We start from the raw sequence: 23,239 nt of genomic DNA, 5'->3' as shown, positions 1-23,239 counted from the left end.
GAGGAGCCCGCTCCCGCCGGCCTGCCGATGTGGGTCACGCTGCGTCGCGGGGTGGGCCGCCCGCCCTGCTGCTGAGCTGTTCGTCGGCCCCCGAACGCGTCACGTCCTCCCTCCTGCCCCCAAGCAGCGTGAGCTGTTCCTTCCTGTCAGTTCTGCCAGTTTCTCAGAGCGGGGTCAAAAGCGAGAGGCGGCGTGTTCCGCAGCCCGGTGTAAATTGACTGTGGTCTCTGCCGCTTAGGCACGCAGTGGGTTAAGTGGCAGTTGTGAGGCTGAGTGTCACAGCAGTGTTAGGTCAGCAGCCTGCACTTAGCTTTAAAAGGAATTTTTTAATACAGTGCTTAAGGCGACCCTGAGAAAAGAGTTGGAAAAATTTACAGTGTTTTCTCGTGTCAGCGGAAAAAGGCCTAAGATCAGCTAGTGTATGTTAATCTAAAAACAAGCTTATGAAGAGAAATTTTGAGCTTTCTGGATTTTCATCTTTTGTTTGTAATTTCTACTTGCAAGGTAAAAAAACGTTTAAGAAAAGCTGCATTACATAATACACTTTTCTCATTTAAACCACAACCCGAGAAACACTCAGGCATTTAATTATGTGAAATAAATTTTATAAGACTGCAAGTGTGAGAAAGATGTCAGTGAGGAGACCAAGGAGCAGAAGGAGCGGCTCTACGACCGGCTCTATCAGCAGCTATTCAATTATGCTGTAATACCTGGCCAACAGTGTTAGTGATGGATCCCTTGAACAGCCACTCTGGGTCCAGTTGTTGGGCACGTATGCAGCTGGAGATCAGTGGATAACAAAGCCTGAGAGGTTTCAAGCCTTAAAATTTTCGTTGATGAGTGCTTTCAATTCAGAAGAGGAACCAGAACTAACTAACAAAAAATGCTGGTTTTCCAGCATCCTGTTCTGTCTTGTCATGGTCATAAGGTTTCTGTCCGGCAGTGTGAATTTCAACATTTTTATTCAGCATGGGCAATGCCTGTGAATGCTTTATGCCTTGATTTCTGTCTAGTTTGCCACTGGGTGAAACAGTGCATTTGTGCAAGTTTGAATTTCAGTGTAGTCATAAAACACTCCTTCAGAATCCAGCAGTTGATACTGTCCTTATCCATTGGAACAATGAAAACCACCCAGATGACTGGTACATTTCTAGACAAAGTAGAATCCGTAACTTCTCAGTCTTGCGTGTGACTTGAGGCAGTCTTTGGGAGATGGCATTTTAAGTGCCTTGTATGCTAATGAAGTTGTACAGAAGAGCTCTCATATGCTAGCTGATCTGCATGAAGCACTGCAGGAATGTAGTATGTGCCAAGACTTAGCTTTCTAATAAGAATGCAGGAGATGGGATGGTAGTGTCTGTGCTAGGACATGTCAAGTCTTTTTCAAGGTGGGTTCAGGTTTTTCTGCCTTCAGGCACAGAAGTCTGTACAGTATCAGGATCATTCAGTAACTGCAGGAGGTGAGATTAACTTAAAGAGGGAGTAGGGAAGGAGAAGATGACAGTTCGACTATCTGCAGTATAGTTAAAATAATATAGCTCAGAAGATGCTGAGAAGATGCTGCTACCATTAGCAGCACCAGTATCTACTGCCAGTGATGGAGGCTGAACAGACAACTTTGGGAATCCTTGCAGAAAAGGGTAATCCTGGCAGAAAAGAGTAATGTGTAAAACTTACTGCTAAAAGGAGAAATTTGAAGTCACACAACCTGTTTGGTAGCATGGAAGGGGTAGTAAATTTGGAGCCTGTCTCATCTACCCATCAGAAGAGACACACAGTAGGCCAAGCGTAACTTTGTTACTCATCTATACAGTAACTATGCTATCTGTAAACAGTATAGTATAGTACAAGTTGTCTCCTCTTGCTTCAGGAAGATGTACAGAAGTATTTTACCAAACTTTGGAAACAATTATGTTTTTATCTTTCTTGTAATGTAAACAGTTCAAAACTCAGAATTTGCAGATTCCTAGCAGTCTAATTGAAAGTGGTGAAAGATGCACAAAGCCAGTGAACAGAGCAGTGTTCTAAGTTAATGTTCTAACTTGAGGAGAACGAGGAGTGAGATCTCTTTCCATCTTGCAGTTATTTCTCTGCGGAGGTAAAAGCAGCAGGAATTTGCTCTGGTGTTCCTTAATTTTGGTGGAATAATGTGGCACTGAATTAATATTAGTATGATCATTGTTATGCAATTTAACGTGCTCAAGGCTTGCAGCATCATAGAAATACCAAGCTTCATACTCCAGTACTTTCTTATGCTTCAAGGTGAGATGAGGTGTGATGAATGCTTCTCACAGATGTAACTTTCACAGCAGAGCAAGGGTTGATGTCAGCGCATAGACTTCAGCAGGAATATCAACCCAGTATTTGCTTTATCACAGTCTTGAGCACACCTGGCTCCTGCTCCAGAACCTAGAAGTCACTGTGCTTTTTTTATCACTGGTTACTCAGAAGTAAAGTGATTGCCACTGCATAGCTACTTCATGCCACCTCTGACTGAAGCTGTTACCTGAGGAGCAATGACTGCTTGTGATATTTTAAGTGTGGCAATGAGTTGTACCTGATTTTTGTTCTGCTTTGCCACATCATAGGTCCAACTACTTAGCTTCCGTTTCACTCTTGTCCCTTGTTAAGACAATATTCCTTATGCCAGATAAGATGATACATGTTTACCACAGGGAGTTCTGAATACCCAGTGGATCTGATAGCCAATGTTGTAATACGTTACTTCTTTTTTGCTCTTTTTCCAAAGCCCTCCTTTACCTCACAGCTCTGCTGACCTATTTGACCTAAGCAAAGATCAAGAGATGAACCTTGCATACATTTCTTCTGTTCCTCATGATGGCATTGAACAAGTTCGAATTCACTGGTTACTGGAATTGATTACTGTCAGGTAAGCAAACATTTCATGTCAAAAATCTAAAAAAAAAAGAGTTGTGACTTACTAAGGTGCCGAGCAGTTGCTCACTTTGGCAGTTCTCACAATTTAACTGCAGACTGGTTGTGTTTTTTGTGTTCATGGAAGTCAGATAATGGCCAGTAGATTGGAATAGTTTGGGGGTGTATGAGTTCAGGAAAGAGAGAGATTGTCTTGAGTAAGATGGGGCTAACTTGCATGCATTTTGTCCTAACAAGAGGCTGAGGAGCGCCCTTGAGGCTTCTTTTCGTCAGAAGAATCTGGTGGGTGTACTGATCAGCTGTACCAAGACCATCTTACGTCATATACTGGAGTTATTCCACATCTCTCTGGCTGCTGTTTGAAGCTCAGTGACTTGATTCCCACTTGTACAATGACTTCCAAGGAGGTCTCAGGCTAGCAGAATTGAGACTCATTACGTGTTTTGAGGTCATAGTGTAGCATTTTATAATTGGATGCATCCTTTTAAAATACTGCTTGGTGTAGCCTAGAAGACAGGGCTGTTCAGGAGACCTTAGTGCTCCTTTAAATGAGGAAGAGCTCTGCTTTGCTGTTGGAGCAGTATATGCTGAGTACTGTAGAGAGAACTCAGCCAGATTACAAGCAACGGTTATTCCAGCTGTTTGCAAGTTACACCATAGTTATTGCTGCTGTTCCTCCAGGTCCAGCTGAATTTGTTGTTAATGCAGTAACACTTGCAGCTGCTTGGTACTGAGATGAAGAACTAGAAGAAACCAGACTTTAGGAGTTCATTTTTTTCAGTGTACAGTCTAGCTGACTCATATGTACCTACAGCTCCCTCTGGCTATAGGCCTGATTGTAGTATCCAGGTCAAAGTGTTACACAGATTTGGAGAGGGAGTTTATGTACCTACAGCTCCCTCTGGCTGTCTTCTTTTAATATTCAGGTTGCAGTGTTTCACTCCCTTTCCAAGTAATATGTCTTTGGGGAAAGTTAGGAAAAGGCTAGAATAGGGTGATAGTTGTAAATTCCTTACCAAAGCACTTCAGGTGGGAGTGCTGTCACATGTAAGGAATGGTAAGGAAAGGATGCCTTCCACGACAATAAGTAAAATAGGAGAACTAGTGACAATTGATGCAGAGAAGTTGAAGTTGCCAATTTATTTTTTTTTGTCTCAGTTTTTACTCACATTCATTCTTCTCTAATCTCTCAAGTCCCTCAACCCCAAGCCAGAGTCTTGGGGAACAAAATTGTGGCAGTCTGGAAAAGTTCCCAGTGACTTGGAAAAATAGCACACCGCTTTCTAATAAAAGATAATAAGGACAGTGCTGGAACCAGTCATCCTCACCTCAGTGCCTGGTAAGCCTATGGAACACAGATCCTCCTGGAAGCTATGCTAAAATACATGAAAGGCAGGGAGGTAATCAGAGACAGTCAGCATGACTTCATTAAGGACAAATCGTATCTGACAAGTGATATTCTACAATGGAGTGATTGGATCAGTAAATAAGATCTACTGATGTCATCTACCTGGACTTCTGATAATGAATCAGCTGGATGTCTGTGTCCAAAAAGTTACAGTCCATTTCTCAGTGTCCAAGTGGAAATCAATAGCAAGTAACATCCCTCGAGGGTCCATACAAGGATCATACTATTTAATATCTTTGTTACTGTCATAGATAGTGGAATTGAGTGCATACTCAGCAAGTGTGCAGGTGACGTCAAGCTAACTAGTGCTGTTGATTGCTCCTGAAGGGAGAGATGCCCTCCGGAGGGATTGTAACAGGCTTGGGCTGTGTTTCTACACAGGAATTTATGAAGTTCAATAAGGCCACGTGCAAGATCCTGCATTTGGATTGGATAGTCCTCAATGTCAGTAAAGACTGGGTGATGAGTGGATTGCAAGCTGATCTATGGAGAAGGGTTTGGGAATATTGGTGGATGGAGAATTGGATAATGGGCCAACATTTTGTGCTTGCAGCCCACATAGTCAACTGTAATTGTGGAGTTTTGCACCTGGGGAGGAATAACTGCATGCATCAGTGCAGGTTAGGGAGAGGAGCTGGAGAGGAGCTCTGTGGAGAACAACCTGAGTATTCTGGTGGACAGCAGATTGGCCATGAGGCAGCAGTGTGCCCTTGTGACCAAGAAGGCCAGCAGTATTCTGGAACACATTAAAAAGCGTGTGGCCAGTAGATGGAGGGAGGTGATCCTACTTGTCTACTCTGCCCTGGTGAGGCCACTTTTAGAATACTGTGTCCAGTTCTGAGCTCCTTGATTCGAAAAAGACAGAGATCTCCTTGAAGGAGTCTGGAGGAGGCCCGTAAAGATGCTAAAGGGCTTGGAGCATCTCCCTTAAGAGGAAAGGCTGAGCAACCTGAATATGTTCAGCCTGGTGAAAAGAAGGCTGACGTACGATCTGATTAATGATTATAAATATCCAAAGTGAGGTGGAAGGCAAATGGGTGAGGCTTAGTGACAGGACAAAGAGGCTGCCCAGAGAGGCTGTGGACTCTCCTTCTATGGAGAAGACCTGTCTGGATGCATACCTGTGTGCCTTATTATAGGAAACCTTGCTTTGCAGGGGGTATGTACTCAATGATCTCTTGAGGTCCCTTCCAACCCCTGCAATTCTGTGATTCTGTGATTCTGCTATCATGGTCTTCATCAAAAGAAACATGGCCAGCAGATTGAAGGGGGTAATTCTTTCCATTTACTCTGCTATTTTCTGGACTCACCTGGAGTACCACAGCCAAGAGATGGAGTACCTCCAGCACAAGAGATATATGGACCTTTTAGAGTGGTCCTGGGGAGGGCCATGGAGATAATCAGAGAACCGGAGCGCCTCTCCTTTCAGTAGAGTCTGAAACAGTTGGGGTTGATTAGCCTGTAGGAGGCTCAGGGGAGACTGCATAACATGTTAGAATACTTGAAGGTTTCATACAGGAAAGAAGGAGAGGGACTTTTTATCAGGGAATGTATTGATAGGACAAGGAATAAGATAAATAAAAAGAGGATCCATTTAGGGTAGTTACTAGAAAAAAATCGCTAATATTAGAGTGGTAGAATACTACAACAAGCTGCCCAGAGAAGTTTTGGATACCCTTTCCTTGGAAGTGCTCAAGGCCAGGTTGAATGGCTCTTCAAGCAATCTGATCTAATGGATGGTATACCCTGCCCATGGCAGAGGGGTTGAAAATAGATGATTTCTTCCAACTCAAACTATTCTGTGATACGGAAGACATTTTCTCTTATGAGAGTAATAAGACACTGGAACAGATTGCCCAGATAAGTTGTAGATGCACGGTCACTGGAAGTGTTTAAAGTCACGTTGAACAACAGGGCTGTGAGCAACCTGATGTAGTGAAAGATGTCCTGTCCTGTGGCTGAGTGTTGGGTTAAATGGTCTTTGAAGGTCACTTCCTACACAAACTTTTCTGTTATTATTCTATTATTTTTATTGCCCCGTCCTTGGAGGTGTTCAAGGCCAGGTTGGATGGGGCCCTGGGCAGCCTGGCTTAGCATTAAGTGTGGAGGTTGGTGGCCCTGAATGTGGCAGGGGGGTTGGAGATTCATGATCCTTGAGGTCCCTTCCAACCCTGGCCATTCTGTGATTCTATGATTCTGTGTGATTCTATTCTGTGATTCAGTGTGCCCAGTAGAATAAGAAATGAAGATGCCTAGAACAGCAGTGATTGCTGTAGGTAGGAAACAAAACATACAATAAATAAATAAAAATCCAAAACTGTAATCTTAAAATTCAGCTTGGCTCAGGCTGTTGCTTATCTGATCGTATTTGCAAAATGGTACATTTGCCAAAGATGGCATTTAAATACTGGATAAGTAGACAGTAAATTGAGCAACAGTGGTGTTCGGAAAGGGAGAGAGCATGAGCCCTGCAGATGAACATTGAGCTTGGAAGAAGAAATAGGTTTAAGGCTGCAAATCAGAACAGGAGAAGTTCTGTGCTGATGCTTACTTCTGTGCATTTGCAATTCTTTTTCTAAGCCAGTGATTTCCAGAACAACATAGAGAGGTTTTGAACAAGATCCATGTAACAGCAAAGTTAGCTTATATTGTGAGACTGGTGAATAGAGAGGATGTGATCTACCCACAGAAGACAGTGTGCTGGGAGGTCCACCACAGAGGATGGCCAGCAGTAACATGTTGCTTTTCTTTCCAGTTGTGCTAAGTGTGAAAAGCTGATATAAATGTTCCACCCAAAAAGCAGATGTGCCTATGTAGAAGTGGAAAAAGTCTTCTAGAGTGCTCTTCTTTATTGTGTCTTCTAATAATGGTTGCCTCAATTTCATATGTATCCCTTATGCTTTAACTCTTTTCTAGGACACCAGACCTACCTTTTGTCCTTTACTTTATTCCACATTACCCTTATATTTTACCACCCATGAAAGTATACCATGAGGCGAGCTTGAAGAACTGCTATTTTTATTTTTCAGCCAAAAACACACGTTTACATTCACGTCATGAGACACAGGATTCATGGTTACACACGAACTCAAAGTTTCTTTCATGGACTGGACAGTTCTCAGGATGTTTGGCAGTCCCAGTAAATGTAGCTATTTCTGGAACCTAGACAACATATTCTGGCTGTCCTGCCAATAAGCAAGAGGAGAGTTGGAGGTACATACTCTCAACTCTGTGCCCAGCTCCATGGGAATCACACAGTCCTCAAGATAAGGTCCTGTCCCTATTGTTAAGTAGCTGTACTAAAGTTTGTTGGATATATGATCTGTGCAAGGCACCATAGTGAACAAAAATATTGTAATATACATGATAGATATAACATTTTCTAGTAGTCATATAACAATTTTATTTCAAAATTAGTATTAACCTAGTTGGAATTACAATAATATCCCCAGTTCCTCTCCCAAGTCACAGTACATAGTTCATGGTACAATAGGAGAGAAGAGAATTGGCAGTTTGTAACATTTTCAGTCATATGCTTAATCTTGATGCAGTGCAGTATAGCAAACATTAACCTGCTGGAAAAGGGCTTACTTTTTTTTAAGTGACATTTTTTGTACTCTGAAGTAATTCATGGTCTCCGAGCATCCCTACATCATCACACTGAAGGCCATTTCCCTGCTGTGTTTTATGCTGTCCTACTCGACTTGATTATGAGCCAGATCTGTCAATCAAACAGGTAATGGTTCTTAAACTTTCTTCCGGTTGATGGTTTCCTTCTAGTAAAAGTACTAAAGCTCAAGCCTCTTCTTATGCATAGAAGAGTTTTTCTGCTCTCCTTTGGTGCCAAAAATATGATGAAAAATAGCTTCTGACTTAATTTCTCAGTCTGATGGGTAAAAAAGGACTGCATTGGCAACTTCTGCTTATCCCCAGAGGTTGTTGCAAGCATACACTTTCCATGGGGATAGTTGTTTTTCTTTCTTTTTTTTTTTTTTCTTTTCTAAGATGAGATTCATAAAGAGTCAAAGGAATTTATATTTTTTCCCTTTTATGTTCTAGGTTGGTAACTTGATTCATGAAGATAAAGAAGTGTAGATTGCTAGGAAATGTTTTTCTTTTCTATTGAAAAAATTTAAGTTTACTTCCAACAGCAGCTTACTTGGTCACAGCAGCCTAAAATTGTCTGTACTGTTACCAATTGTGTAGCACTAATTCTTGTGAACCCACTTCCTGGCGAAACATTAAAAGAGATACTCCCAGATCAAAGAATGATTGCAAATAAAAATAAATACAACACTTTGTCCTTGGACTTTGTCCATTTGTTTTTATGAAATAAAATAAGCCAGTCGTATCAAGTCAGCACTTTAAATAATTATATTATTTAATTGTTTTATGGCAGGAATTGGCTGCCAGTGGTCAATCTTGTAATATCTAGACAGGCATTTCTGTCAGGCTTTACTGCTCTGGCAGTGCTAGCAGTATACAGTTGATTGACTTTTCTGTAATGAATGCATGAGCATGTCAGCATTGAGTCACTTACCTAATATTGTGCTACTCTCAATTCCTATTAAGACACTTTTATTTTGTCTTTTGGGAATGTAGTTTTTTTTTTTTTTTTTTTTTTTTTTAAAGTGAAATACATGTTCTTGAGAGCCAAACAGGCTCTGGGGCACCTGGAGAACCTCAGTTAGATTGTTCTTCCATTCAGTGACCTGAAAGTTGAAATAAGCAAATCACGTGATGTGTCGAAGTGGCATTTGTTTTAATGGTATATCTAAGAAATAGTTTCAGCATACATGTAACCTATTTCTGGTGTCTGCTAAGTGTACAAAGTACAAGTGTGACAGTTTCCTTCTCTGCTTGGTTCCACATGTGAACCAGCCATGAATAAGTAGAGAAAGGTAGGGCAGCTGTCCTCCCTTTCATGCGGGTAATTTTAGACCTCAGTGTAACAAAGAGTTTTCTGTCAATGCTAGAACACTAAGTACCAACAGTACTAGAATCAGTATAACTAGAATCAAAACCTAGATGTATGCTTATTTGTATAGAGAGAGCATACATATAAAACAACAAAACTGACTCTGAGGGTATCATTTGACACCATACAGAATAAACAACTCAATGCAAATTGTCATGAAAATTAACACAAACATGTAAAACATGGCTTATTAGATCTATAATCAAAGAATTACATGGTGGGGAAAAAAAAGTCAGTACAATGTAGAATGGTCTGTAGTGTGGTGAGATTTTTCTAGTGTTTGGGGATGTACAACTTATAAAGCATTGTTCTACTTGGATAGTTATACTGCTGTGGACTATATGTACTACTTCATTAGAAGTGCATCAGAGAGTACCAGCCTGGCATTTTTGACTGACTAACCATTCCCCCACATGGTAGATCACAGATTAACTTCTCATTCTATCCTCTTTTCTCCTACTTTCTTCGCTTACCCTTGTACCTTTGCAGGCTGTTGTAGGAAGGGCATGATGTGCTGCATCACAGTCTTGGGGTTTATATTTAGTGATCCTTGTGTGTCCCTCGATTAGAGTTGCATCAACAGCCATAACACATTTTGACAGGGTGGTGTAACTACTCTGGTAACTGCATGATTGTCAGAAAAGCCATTCTGTTTTCTTAATCCCATATATCTCTTTTGTGCATCAAGGTCATGGTTCTTCCTGTATTATTAGAGGTTACTGAGATAACCCTCCGTAATTAATTAACATATGGTAGTTCCAATATCACAAGTGACTCCAGGAAGTTATCTTGAGAAGATGGTTTTGAGAGAAATTGTGATAGCCCGTGCTTTCTTCACTTGTGGCAAGTTGTGTCATGAAGCCCATGCAATCAGGATGATGAGGAGAGGTATAACACATCCCACAATACTTTATACATTTTCTTGTTTGCAAATAGTGGGAGTTGCTAAAGAGCATGTCTTGAACGATGGAATGGGCAGGACTTTGCAAGCCAGAGTTTAAATGATTATATGTCCATGATCAGAGATCCATTGTGTTTGCATATATGGCTCATCCTTCTTAACACAAGCCACTGGGAGAGGCAGATGGCTCTTGACAGACTTCCAGCCACAACAGTATCATGACACATATACTGGTCATGTATCATAATGGCAAAAGGAGGAAAACTGCCCCAAGATGCATTTCTTTTTCACCCACATTCTGAAATTGAGGTGCAGATAATTATCCAGCTTGTCCCAGCCTGGCCCTGGTCTGCATCCCAAAGGGCTATTCTAAGTGGCATCCAGTAAATTGCAGAACTCTTCAGGGAACAATGTCTTGTAGGCCCGTTACTGTACAAAACCAACAGTGTGTCTGATAACTTAATCATTGGAAACTGCCCTTCTCCATCTGTCACTTTCTTTAGCATATTATCAAGGAAAACATGGGATTAAACAGAGCAGTCTGCTGTAAGCTTTTGGTCTTTTGCAAACTGCACAGCATTGTGTATACTGTAGAACAGCATTTCTTGCATACTTCCAAAATCTTTCCCAAAGTAACCTCCTCTTTTCAGAGAGTCTATCACTGAGGGATTACAGCAAGCTAAGAGAACAGAAATATTTAACTCCTTGTAGTCTTTTAGAATTTCCTTTAGAGTATTAACTCCAGTGGTGTCCAAAAATGGGACGGACGAACAATCTACAACAAGGGCTTGGAAGTCAATTTGCTTAGGGACTAGTTGCAGAGTGGTGTCTCTGTTGCCCAGTCCGTTAACAGTTGGTTGATTTTCTTTTTTCAGATGCTGCTTTTCCTTCTTCTCATATTTCTTCCTTCTGGCAGCTTCTAAGTTAGGATCTAGATCTGTCAATCTGTACAGAGACTTTAGGAAATAGTTTCTGTTGGCATAATAGAGTGGTGCCTCGAAACGGAATATTTTGACCTTTGGAACAGAAGAGAGATTTTCATATTCTAAGTCATCCTCATAAAAGTTGGTATCTTGGATTTGACCAAGCAGGGCTGTCCGTGGCTGCTGTGTCCGAACAATGATGCATAACATGGAGAAAACAATGCCAACTAATAGCCCTATTTCTGTGCTGATCAAGGCAGAGGCAGATACAGTAACGACCCAAACCACTGTGTCCACCTTATTCACATGGTACCGTGCTGGCACATCTCGGAACTTTCTTAGAGCTCCTCGAAGGCTGACAATGATGATACAAGCCAGGACGCACTTCTGCAAGGAGTAGAAGAGAGGTGCCAAGAAGAGTAGTACCAGCAGAACCACCATTGCACTAATCACTCCAGAGACTTGAGTCTGGCAGCCTGTAGATGTTTTCACAAGTGTTTTCGCCAGAGCTGCACTTGTTGCAAAAGAGTGGAAAAAAGAGGGAATGATGTTGCAGAACCCTACAGCAAACATTTCCTGATTGGCTCGGATAGTGTAAGCATATTTCTTTGCACACATTTCAGAAAGGGATACAGTGAAGACAAAGCTGACTACAGCAAGAGGTAAGGCATCTACAGCAACGCGGATCATTAAGTCAAAACGTGGTACCTTGGGGGCAATAAATCCTGTTGGAATAGCTCCGGAGACACTGGATGAATACACTTCATTTAAGTTTCCATAATGTGACACTAGTGTTGCCACAACAATAACTACCAGCTCTGTTGGAAGAGGGAATTTCAGCTTATGCTTGTAACGATCTCCCAGTTCCTTAGCAGTAACCAGCACAACAATACAAATGGCACTTGTAATGATATCACAAATGTTAGCCTGAGAAATGTTCCTGAAAATGTTAATCCAAGTAATAACAAGCATCCCGTGCCCTTGGCTACGTGGGATTTTTATTCCAATCAAATACTTCACTTGAGCTGTTAAAATTGTTAAGGAAGCGCCAGTTGCAAAGCCATCTAGAACTGATTCAGACAGGTAAATAGATACAAAACCCAGACGAAAGACTCCCATTAGAACCTGGGGAGACACAAAAAAAAAAAAAAAAAAAAAAAAGAGAAAAAAAAGATAAGCCTTAAATGATACTATGATACTGCAAGTACAGATGAGAGAAAATAGCTGGAGGCAGATAGCATTTGGCTAGTTGAAAATTAAAGTAGGAGTTATCCTTTAGTGTTTCCAATCTGCTTTTAAAACATGATTCCCGATACAGTTATGGGATACTACAAAACCAAGGGATGAATTAGAAATTTGAAAAATAATCAATTTGAACTTCCTAACTCCAATATTATTCTGAAGTAAGTCCAGTGTAGTGGCTTGTCAGAATTTTATTTCCTAAGCCTAAGAGCAGTGGATCAAGAAGTGCTGCTATATAAACATTTTTTTCTTTTCTTTTTTTTTTCTGACTGAAAGCGATTACAGTTACAACTTGTAGACTGTTTTGTAAAGAGAATTTGAGTGACAACAGTGACAACCCTAACCCTAAGTTCTCTGGTGATGTGGTGATGTGGTTACATTAAGCAGCTTTTGATGTCAGCCTTGTGAACAGAAGGGAAAGTACAACAAGGCCTTTATGGCATGCCTAAGATCAACAATGGCAGAAGAGACCACAAACTTTCACACATCTGAGGATATTGTCCTAACTAGTTGCTGCTGCTTCTTTTGATTGCTTTAGAAAATACAGCTTTGTTTTGTTGTTCATGTACATGACTTGAAAGGGAAGGTCTTCCCTCTTAAATTTTATGCAGACAATTCACAGATATGTTCATGGTGCTTCCTTATGTGTTCTCTTGATATCCTTATGATATGGACAGCATATTGGTGAGTGTCCAACAGTCCAACAAACCACTATCTGAAAGTTAGTTTAGTCCACTTCCTCATTTCCTTTCTGCTTTCTTTCCTTTCTGACTTATCACTGGACAGTGCTATGGTACAACATAGCACTTGGTAGTGAAACACTGAGCAGTGTGTTCTGAGCTAATGTAGAAGTAGGTGGATGAGCCTGCACCTTCATTAAAATATCTAGGGAGATAACATTCTTTAGAATCACAGAATCATTTTTTTATTGTTGAAGTACATAGGTACTTCAGAATTTCCCTCGTGACGAGATTTGTATTTGATTCACAGTCCCATGAAATCAGCATGACTGATATAGTAGAGTGTTAAAGCAGTGTTACTAGTCTTGCAAAAGATTTATTTTACTTGTGCTTGCTTGTAGCTGATAAAACTGCCTACGTCATGTTTTCTCTGAATTGTCTGCAGAGTTAGGCTTCCTGGAGAAAACAGTCACAGAATCACAGAATCACAGAATCACAGAATCACAGAATGGCCAGGGTTGGAAGGGACCTCAAGGATCATGAATCTCCAACCCCCCTGCCACATGCAGGGCCACCAACCTCCACACTTAATGCTAAACCAGGCTGCCCAGGGCCCCATCCAACCTGGCCTTGAACACCTCCAAGGACGGGGCATCCACAACCTCTCTGGGCAGCCTGTTCCAGCACCTCACCACTCTCTGGGTAAAGAATTTCCCCCTGATGTCTGACCTAAATCTCCCCTCCCTCAACTTAAAACCGTTTCCCCTCGTCCTACAAATATCAACCCTTTCAAAGAGTTGATTCCCCTCCCCACTGTATGCTCCCTTTAGGTATTGAAAGGCTTCAATGAAGTCAACCCACAGCCTTCTTTTCTCCAGGCTGAAGCTCAGCTTCCTCAGCCTGTCCTCATAGGGGAGATGCTCCAGTCCTATGATCATCCTAGTGGCCCTCCTCTGGACCCTCTCCAACAGCTCCTTGTCTTTTTTGTACTGCGGGCTCCACACCTGGACGCAGTACTCCAGATGGGGCCTCACAAGAGCAGAGTAGAGGGGGACAATCACCTCCCTGTCCCTGCTGGCCACCCTTCTTTTGATGGACCCCAGGATACCGTTTGCCTTCCAAGCCGCAAGAGCACACTGTTGGCTCATATTAAGTTTTTCATCTATCAGGACCCCCAGGTCCTTCTCCACAGGGCTGCTTTCAAGGACTGCTCCTTCCAGCCTGTACGGATGCCTGGGATTCCTCCCGTCCAAGTGCCAAAAAACTTTGTACTTTGCCGTGTTGAACCTCATCAACAGCCTCAAAGTCCAGGATTATTCAAGTGAAATGATACTTGTAGTTAACAAAATACGCAAGTTAGAGATGTAGTCAACGAAATACGTAAAGCAGGGGCTGTCAAGGTCACCAGGCGTAACCAGGCGCAATCTGTGTGGGCCCCTTGTGTGGTTAGCTAATACGTGAAAGGGGGGCTGTAACAGTCATCAGCCTCTGCGGGGGCTCCTTGACTCATCAGAAAACCATGATGAGACATGGCAAGACAAGACATGCCACACGTCTATTGGGCACAGATAACCGTAACATGGGTGATTGGTAGCACTGTGATATAAGGGACAACTATAAGAAGAGTGTGTTGCTTGCAATAAGTGCCATTTGCCGCTCACCACATTGGTGTCATAAAGCTTGTGATTTGGCCGGGGCTGTCTGAGCACTTCACGACGGGACATTAATCAGAGGTTGCCAAAGCAAAGGCAACAGATACTGTGGCTCTCATGGAAGGACAGTTAGAACTTAGGTCATGCAAGAAAGCTTTAGGAATTTCATAGTTTGTCTCTGAATATCAGCAACCACTTACCTGATACACTCCAGCCACAAATGTCAGGGCTGTAGCAATGCCTATAGCATAGCATTCTTTTCCACATTCAGCATTCATCCCCTCAGTGGTAAGATTGAAGACAGTTATGTTGGACTGGCTGTCAGTCTGCAGGGAGCCATGACCCAAGGCTGGTGTGGCGTCATCATTTAAATCAAAGCCAGCTAAGAGAAGTTCTCGGTCCACAACTTGTCCCACCATTAAACTTATCAAGCTGAAAATGCCAACTGAGACGTGACGAGATGTGCCCATTAAGAAATAGATGATGTTGGCAAAGAAAGATGTGTAAAGACTGTAAATGGGCTTCAGGCCTGCCAGTAGTGAGTATGCGATTGCTTGGGGCACCAAAATGATTCCAATCACTAATCCAGACATAACATCACCCCAAATGTACTCTTTGCACTGGTACTTGGGAAGCCATCGTAAAACAGGAAAGAAGTCCATTACAAAGTTCTTCAGTTTCCTTGGTGTGCAGGAGAAACTCTTCCTCAGCTTGGCTAGCACAATCTCTTTCCTGTTCGCCTTCACACGAGTCTTTCTTTCCATGAAAAAGCAGGAAGAAGTGTTTTCCATCTTCGTAGCCTCATGTGGTCTTTCCATTGTCTTAGTGTTTACTTCATGTATCTTTTCCTGCAGTGTGAAGAAAATGCCTCTTAGAGTGGAGCTAGTGAATGTTTTTTTTAGCACAGATGTATAATAATAATAGTTCATCCTCCTTAATAAAGCTTTTCAGGAAACAGTATCCCAACACAGGGCTCTGGTGGCTGGGCACACAGCACTAAGAAACAAATCTTTAGATCGATCAAAACCTTTTGTACAAAACCTTAAATATGTCTCTGATTGAATCCAATTTGTTTTACTAAGAAAAAAAAAAACTGAGTTAAAATAGTCATTTCTTTGTATGACAGATAATTCAGCTCTTCCAGATGCTGCATCATAATAGTCTCTGTCATAAAGGTCTCAGTTGTAACAGGCAGCAGTTGATGGTGTAAAATAAGCACATAGTACTGGGATAGTCTGTGGTCTTTCTAATAGTGTATTTCTAATAATGTACTGATTTGGTATTCATGTGTGTTATAGTGATCTGTCACTGCAGATGTCCTCAGCACACAGTGGGTGGTTTTTGCTGGTAGAACCTGCAAAAACAGAGTTCCTTGGGGTGCAACAATTTAGTCTCAGGTAAAAAACTGTGCACAAACCACTGATGACTCTTAGAAATTGTCTGTAGTTCTAATAACTGCTATGTAACATCCGGAAGTGTGATTGATAAACAAATGCATGCATCGCCAAGCCTGTAAGCTTTCTAAATGTAGGCACCCTTAATAGAGGGTGGTTCATTATAAAGTATTTTATGTTTGTCCTGCTTAAGGTGTCCTGCTTATGAACCTTTTCCAGCTTTTAACAGATATCTTTTGTCAGGAAATTGAAAGCAAAGATAAATGATGTGCATGGAGCCAATGCAAAAGTCTTTAAAAAGATATTCAAGGTATTGTTTTGAATCACATAATGTAAGTACTATGGCCATCCAGAGTTTAATACATCTTGAAACAGGGTGTTTAAATATTTAAAGTATGTAGCTCATAGTATGCCAAAAGGCAAAAAAGAGATTATTGTTGATGTGTGAAGTGGTTGTCCAAACTGATAATAACCTGCATGGTAGTTTAAATATATTTTTAAAGATTACTGGATTTATATCCATCCCAGTTACATTAAGTAATCTTTGACTCCCACTGTGTACATTTCTTTGCTATAGCTTCTTTCCATCACAAAAGAAATAACAGTTCTAGTGTAATTATTTAGAAAGATCTATGTCAGTTTCTAGTTGTATTGTCAAATATAGTTTTGACTGTACTGTATTGAGAGGTTATGCTAGGCAAGACATTCCTAGATGGCAAAGCTAGATCTAACCTTCATTAGAATGCAAAGGTGAGAGAAAAGAGAGAAGTTACAGCACTAAGAAGATTACTTAAGAGCAAATAATTAAAGTTTGTAGAATACTAAATGCTAGAAACTGTAATGAAGACACTCATTTAAAAAGATGCAGAAAAACAGTGCTTCCTCTCTTACCTAGATCAGTTTGAGAGTCTTGTACTTGAGGACTGCAAGTTCTATGCAAATGCCACCTACTTCTTAAAGCCAAGTGAATTCAGACAGCCAAGAAATAAATACAGTGGCCTTGTTTAACATAGTTACAAGCTACTGGGCAGTTCAGTATCCAATGCTCGCTTTTGATAGGCTACTTAAAAGAGATTTTATTGGCTTCTGTACTCCAGGCTCAGATGCTTAATTGTACAGTTACTGTCTGCTGTCTTCTGATCTTGCAGAATTTACTTACAAATAAATTTGTATTAAAAAGAAATCAACAATAAAACAGCAAAACAAAACAGCATTAACAGACATTTACAGTCTGTGCAGCTTCCTGAGGGGATAATAGTAGCTTTCAATACATAATATTTTTAGAATAGAGTTTCTCTGTTAAATCTGTTAAGAGATAATGTGTATGTGTGATAATTTTGTAGTATGTCTTGGCTGTACTATATTATCTGTATAGTATCTGCTCTGCTGGACAATCAGAATGGTAGTTTGTTGTAAACTAAAAAGCTTATTTGGGAAAAAAAAACACCCTATGTATTCTTTCACAATTTTAGCCTAAGGTTAAAAAACCTTCCTCATGGAAAAATGTTTTTAAGTTAAAATGCAAATACTAACATGAGATCCTTTTCTTCAGTTCTTTTTCCTCTGAAAATAAGGACTTTCTTCCTGTAAACAACTATTTCTTCTGCTAGATGTATTTTCAAACTGCAACATCAAATGAACAGGCTAGCTGTAAAACAACTCTAAAATGAGTTTCCATTTTTGGCAGGTGTTGTTAATGATTATAGTTTAATTGAAGCTTTTAGAATGTAGTAAAGCCACAGCAAATAATGTAGGGGATGTTGTTACCAGCGAAACATTTTTCAGCTATGTAACCCAAGAGTTCTTAGACTGCCAGTAGTTCAGCAATAACTTAGTTGCTTCAATGGAAGGAAATGGCATTCCACTGTGAATAGCAGCTATCACCCTTACCTTTGTGTGGCCTAGTAGAGAACTGGGAACTTTCAGTGCTTTTGCCTGCTCCAAAAACAGGATGGGAAAGGACAAATCTGTATACTCCTTGCATGAGTGACTAGCCAGCTGATTCTGGCACTGAGATATAACACCATCCTTCCTCAGTGGTAATACTTGAGCAGTATTCAGGCAGTAAAGGTGTTAATAAACAGACTCCTCTGCCGTTCTGCTAAAGTGACTTTTCAGTTCTGCCCATGCTCAGTGGTTTGTAGGAACAGGGACAACACATGTTTCCAGCTGCCTTTTACCCTACCAAAGCTTCAGAACATACTATTTGCCTTTATTCAAGCAAAGGCTTCCCATCATTTACTGAAAGAGCTGTTCTTAGTGGAAACATGCAAATGAAGCATGATATAGAACAGAACGTGTTCATTTTTTGCATTTAGCTTAGATATTGGAACATTCTCAATTGTTTACTACATGTGAAGTCTACATGCTGCATGTATGACCTATTCATATTGTATCAAAGTAATGGGTAATTTTTGATGTTTGGAATCTAAAAGGCTTTTTTCAAATTGTCCAGGGTAATATGAGCAAAAAGCATAATTTTCTGTTTTAGCCTGAACCTATCATTTCATCAGGGTAAATGCAGTGACTCAGTTTATCTTGTGAAGTAGTGAAGCAAAGCAAAGAATCAATCAAGCTGAACAAACTACTGAATTTCCAACTGGCATTAGTCCTGTCTTTCTTCCTGTCTTTTCACCATACCATGGAACTGACAAAAGCTCTCTCAATGAGAGGAAGCATTCATCACAACACATTCAGTGGGATTTATCTTGACAGATTTTCTGACAGGCAATCCCTGATGGGACACATTCTCCCTGAGTTGTTTTCTATGGAGCAGCACAAGCTGAAAAAAAAGAAAAAAGTATACTGATGCATCCTTTTCTTTCTCCATCATGATCTTCTTCCACAAACCAAAAAATAAAAAAATGAAACTGTGTATCTGAAAAGCACACGAGGGAAAAGCAAGATAAGCCTGCTTCTCTATGCTAAAGTGATCTTAGAAAATCTGTATGTTGGGCAGAAATCACAATTCTGCACTAGCATCACTCTTGCTGTAACAGTAACTGCCATTGTAAGACGGGATGAAACCCTGTGTATGATTCAAGAGAATTGTTGATGCTTGCATTTTTTTTGTGTTCAGTGAAAGATCAGCTAAAAGGTAGTATGGGTGGAGCAAGTTTTGCATTTATAGTCTGAAATTTCATTGTAGTTCTGTTGCATAAATCACAGAAAAAACAAGACACCTCACTTCATCTAAGTATTTGATTTAAAATGTGTTGGTGTTGAGCTCAATCAAGTTCATATTATTTGTACTCCATATCAGCAGCCTTTTCTGCTTATAAGAAACCTCTCTTGAATTCCAAGTGACTGTGACTACGTTACTGTTCTGTTTCTGAGCATTGGCATAGTTTTGAAAAAAATTTCCAATAGCTTCACCTACTGTGCATTGATTCAATGTGGAGAGGAGTGTTATGCATGCAAACCAGCCTTTTTCAAACGAAAATACACAGAAGCTTTGCCCCTGTGTATCCTGATTTGTGGAGATAAATAAAAAAGCCTGATTTGAGTAGGTGTGGTAAGGACCTGAACTAGACTGAAATAAAATCATCTGAACTGCTTATAATACAATACTGTTTCAGCATTTGCTGCTTTGATTTATTAAATTTTTATTGTACAGAATAACTTGGAAACATTGATGTAGATAATAAGTTTTAGAAACAAACCAGGAAAAGTTAAATGAATGTTTCCTTCTGTCTTGTATAAGCAATTGTGTTTTCAGCATTTGACAACCAGGGCCTAAATGTGCTTGGAAGCAAACTTAAGTAAGGTGCCCACAACCAAAACCATTTATTTAAGAGCTGACTTAGGAAATTTTCCCACTCTAGGCCAAGAATACTGCGGTGCTTTTGAAGAAAAGCATGTGAAACTTGATGGGAACAGTTTATTTTGACTAATTGGGCAAGCTGCCATGGCTTTAGAGCATTTTTCTATTTTGTTTCAATTCTCTGCTTATATGAAGGTGAAAGAGAAAAAAAATATTAAATATTTTATTATATATAATATAATATAATATAATAATATTTTATTATATATAATATAATATAATATAATATAATATAATATAATATAATATAATATAATATAATATAATATATAATAATAATATATATAATAAAATATATATAATATATAAAAATATATATATATTATATAATTATTATATATATAATTATATTATATTATATACAATATAATATATATTATATATTATATAATATTATTATATAATACTATATATAAAATTTATAAATATTATATAATACAGTTTCATATTTATAACTAAAATCTCAAAATCACAGTTTTTATTTCTGGCTCTAAATCTAATCTAGTATTTCCAATGCAATTTAAGATCTTTTTCAAATGTATGCATTCAGAAAATATTTGATTCAATTCCTGTTTCTCCAAAGGATTGATCCTTAGTACAGTGCCTTAGTGAGAAAGAGGACTACCACTGATGCTTAAAGATCCCAGAGGTGGTATGCAGGCCAGAAGAGAAATGGCACAGTCAAACAGCAGCTATTTTTTAAGATCATTCATGGGAATGATCAGACCTTGGAAATAAATAAAAAGGTAGTTGGAGTGGTTCTCCAGGAACTATTTTTGTTCAGGGTTTCCAGAACGTGCTGATCAAAATACAGGGAAAATTGTCTTGTTCTCCTGGAGAGTCCTAGGGTGTGACTGCCAAAGGGGCATTTTCTATGGGGACTAAAGAGCATTCTGTAAGATCAGACTTCTTTCTTTTGGAAAGGTAGCTGATCCAAAGTGAAAGTCTGTTTTTTAAACAAGTCTTCCAGTATAGCTCTACCAAGATCTTCGTCTTCAGTTGCAGTGCTAAACAGAAAACTGTTTTCTGCCCTATGCTTTTGCTGGATGCCTTCTCCATGGCTGTTATGCCATTTTAAGCTGTTGTAGAGAAAAATAAGTAGATAGCTCATACTCATGTTTTTTTCCCCATTATCTTCGTTGATATCTTAGGTTTACTAGAACCAATACAGATGATATTTATGGTTTCTTTCTCTTACCTAACTGCTCTGAAGATGCTGTTTTACTAATAATACTCTTTGAACCAGCCAAGCTTCATATAGTACTTATATTTACAAATAAGAACAAGCCAAATACCCAGTATTAAACTCTTAGACCAGGTTTGTAGGAAAGTTTAGTTCTATTCCAGTTGCAGACTACAATTTTCAAAGACCTTTGTTCAGTATCTATCTTATGAATAATATCTATGAAGCACAGAATAATGGAAAACTTACAAATCAGCATCAGTGTACAAAATAAATGAAAAAAGAAGTTTGGCACACTTGAGAACAGGCATAGAATGAACAAAAACTGAGTTTAGAGGTGAAAGGGAAGGCAAGACTCTTACCTGAATAACTTTTTGACAGAAATGTTCAGCTCTGTTTTTGCATGTTGGAATGAATGAAAGTCGTCAAGCTGGCTTTGATCTATTTGCATAAATGATAATCATTAACTAGGCAGTCTTCGAGAGGAATTGGTAGTTAAGGAATCTTCAGCTTTCTGCTTGGTAGTGTGCTGTCACTTGTACTTCTCTGAAAACTTGGATATACGTGCAGCACTCACTGACTTTGAGTTTAAATACTACGTGAGATTATTAATTAACTAATAGTGATCCAAAAATTATGCTGAGTTCAGGCTAGCACATTTCTGACCTTTGAAGCTGATTCTTATTTGAGATTTTCTCTGCTTTATGCATTGTCATACAGCATTAGCTTTTAATTTTATGTGTGGCACAGGAGTTGAACTGCAGTCTTGTCTGAGATTTTGTGCATTTCATGGTCTGGGGTATTCTTCTGTTCTTTGCTGAGAACAGGACTACTGGAGGTCAGAGTTCCATTCCTCCAGGTCACTGCATTTAGATCACAAGATCTCTGTTATTTGTGTAAACAAGAGACTGTAAAATGTAGGCAGGTCAGTGGGACAAAGACTGTGTTCATTGTGTGTAAAGTGTATAAATGATCATGTCACTTCACCAAGGTTGTGCCTGACCAATCTAGTGGCTTTCTATGATGGAGTGGTGGACAAAGGGGAGGCAAGTGATGTCATCTACCTGGCTACCTGTAAGGCCTTTGACATTTTTCCCCACTAAACACTTATCTCTAAATTGGAGAGATACGGAGATATGGGAGGGTAGAATGTTCGATGGATAAGGAATTTGTTGGAAGGTCACAAGCCAGAGAATTATGGCTAGTGGCTTTACGTCCCGGTGCAGGCAGTGTCCCCCAGGGTTCTGTTTTGGGACCGGTAGTCTTTTTATAAGTGACATAGATGATGGGTTTGAGTGCATCCTCAGCAAGTTTGCTGATTACACCACAGTGAGTGTTACAGTTAGCAGAAGGAAGGGATGCTATCCAGAGGGACCTTGATAAACTTGAAAGGTGGCCCATGTGAACCTAATGAGGCTCAGTAAAACAAAGTGCAAGTTTTTGCACTTGGATTGGGATAGTCCCAGATGTGTGTACAGACTGGAAGAAGAACTCCTTTAGAGTAGCACTGCTGAGAAGGACTTAGGTGTCTTGGTAGTTGAAAAACTTAAGATGAGCTAGCAGTGCGTGCTTGCAGCCCAGAAGGCCAACAGTTGCGTGTGCTGTAACAGAAGAGTAGTGGCCAACGAGGAGAAGGAGGGGATTGTCCCTCTCTAGTCTGCTCTTGTGAGACCTGGAGTATCACATCCAGGTCTGGGGCTCACCACGCAGCAAAGATGTCAGACTTTTGGAAAGAGTCCAGAGAAAGGCCAGAAGGGTGGTCATACGGCTTGAACACCTGTCCTGTAAAGAGAGGCTGAATGAAATCAGCTTGTTCAGTCTTGAGAAGAGAAGGTTGTGGGGAGACCTCATTAGAGCTTTCCAGTATTTAAAGAGAGATTATAAACAGGAGGGAAAGTTCTTACATAAGTAGATAGTGATAGAACAAGGGTGAAGGGAAGATTTAGACAGTGGTGAGGTGCTGGAATTGATCAGGTTGCCCAGAGAGGTTGTGGATGTCTCATCTCTGGAGATATTCAAGGCCAAGGTGGATGGATTCCTGGGCAACCTGATCTATTACTTGATCTGCTTGTGGCAGGATGGTTGGAACTTGATGATCCTTGAGATCCTTTCCAACCCAAGCCATTCTATGATTTTGTGATAGGACTGTATGAAATTCCT

The 23,239-nt window shown here is 40.1% G+C and overlaps 2 protein-coding genes across 9 annotated transcripts in view; one reads left to right on the top strand and one right to left on the bottom strand.

The window, feature by feature from the left end:
* Positions 1–23,239, top strand: part of IDUA (alpha-L-iduronidase) — a 49,135-nt gene that overhangs the window by 335 nt on the left and 25,561 nt on the right. For 2 of the 3 annotated variants that reach the window (XM_052700387.1, XM_052700388.1), the window contains exon 2: positions 2,750–2,890. In XM_052700387.1, the coding sequence (XP_052556347.1) occupies positions 2,750–2,890 (141 nt within the window). Of the gene's footprint in view, positions 1–2,749; positions 2,891–3,186; positions 4,235–23,239 lie in introns of those variants that run through there. The other variant, XM_052700389.1, reaches the window with a different exon arrangement.
* Positions 7,305–23,239, bottom strand: part of SLC26A1 (solute carrier family 26 member 1) — a 39,528-nt gene continuing 23,593 nt past the window's right edge. For 2 of the 6 annotated variants that reach the window (XM_052700363.1, XM_052700368.1), the window contains 2 exons: positions 14,880–15,527; positions 7,305–12,230 (listed from right to left, as the gene is read on the bottom strand). In XM_052700363.1, the coding sequence (XP_052556323.1) occupies positions 10,710–12,230; positions 14,880–15,527 (2,169 nt within the window). In that variant the 3' untranslated portion in view covers positions 7,305–10,709. The other 4 variants (XM_052700364.1, XM_052700365.1, XM_052700367.1 and 1 more) reach the window with 4 other exon arrangements.

The sequence above is a fragment of the Tympanuchus pallidicinctus genome, unplaced genomic scaffold (genome assembly GCF_026119805.1).
Source record: "Tympanuchus pallidicinctus isolate F22 unplaced genomic scaffold, pur_lepc_1.0 scaffold4, whole genome shotgun sequence".
Taxonomy (NCBI): domain Eukaryota; kingdom Metazoa; phylum Chordata; class Aves; order Galliformes; family Phasianidae; genus Tympanuchus; species Tympanuchus pallidicinctus.
The sequence above is the reverse complement of the archived record's forward strand: the minus strand, read 5'-3'. Positions and strand labels throughout refer to the sequence as shown.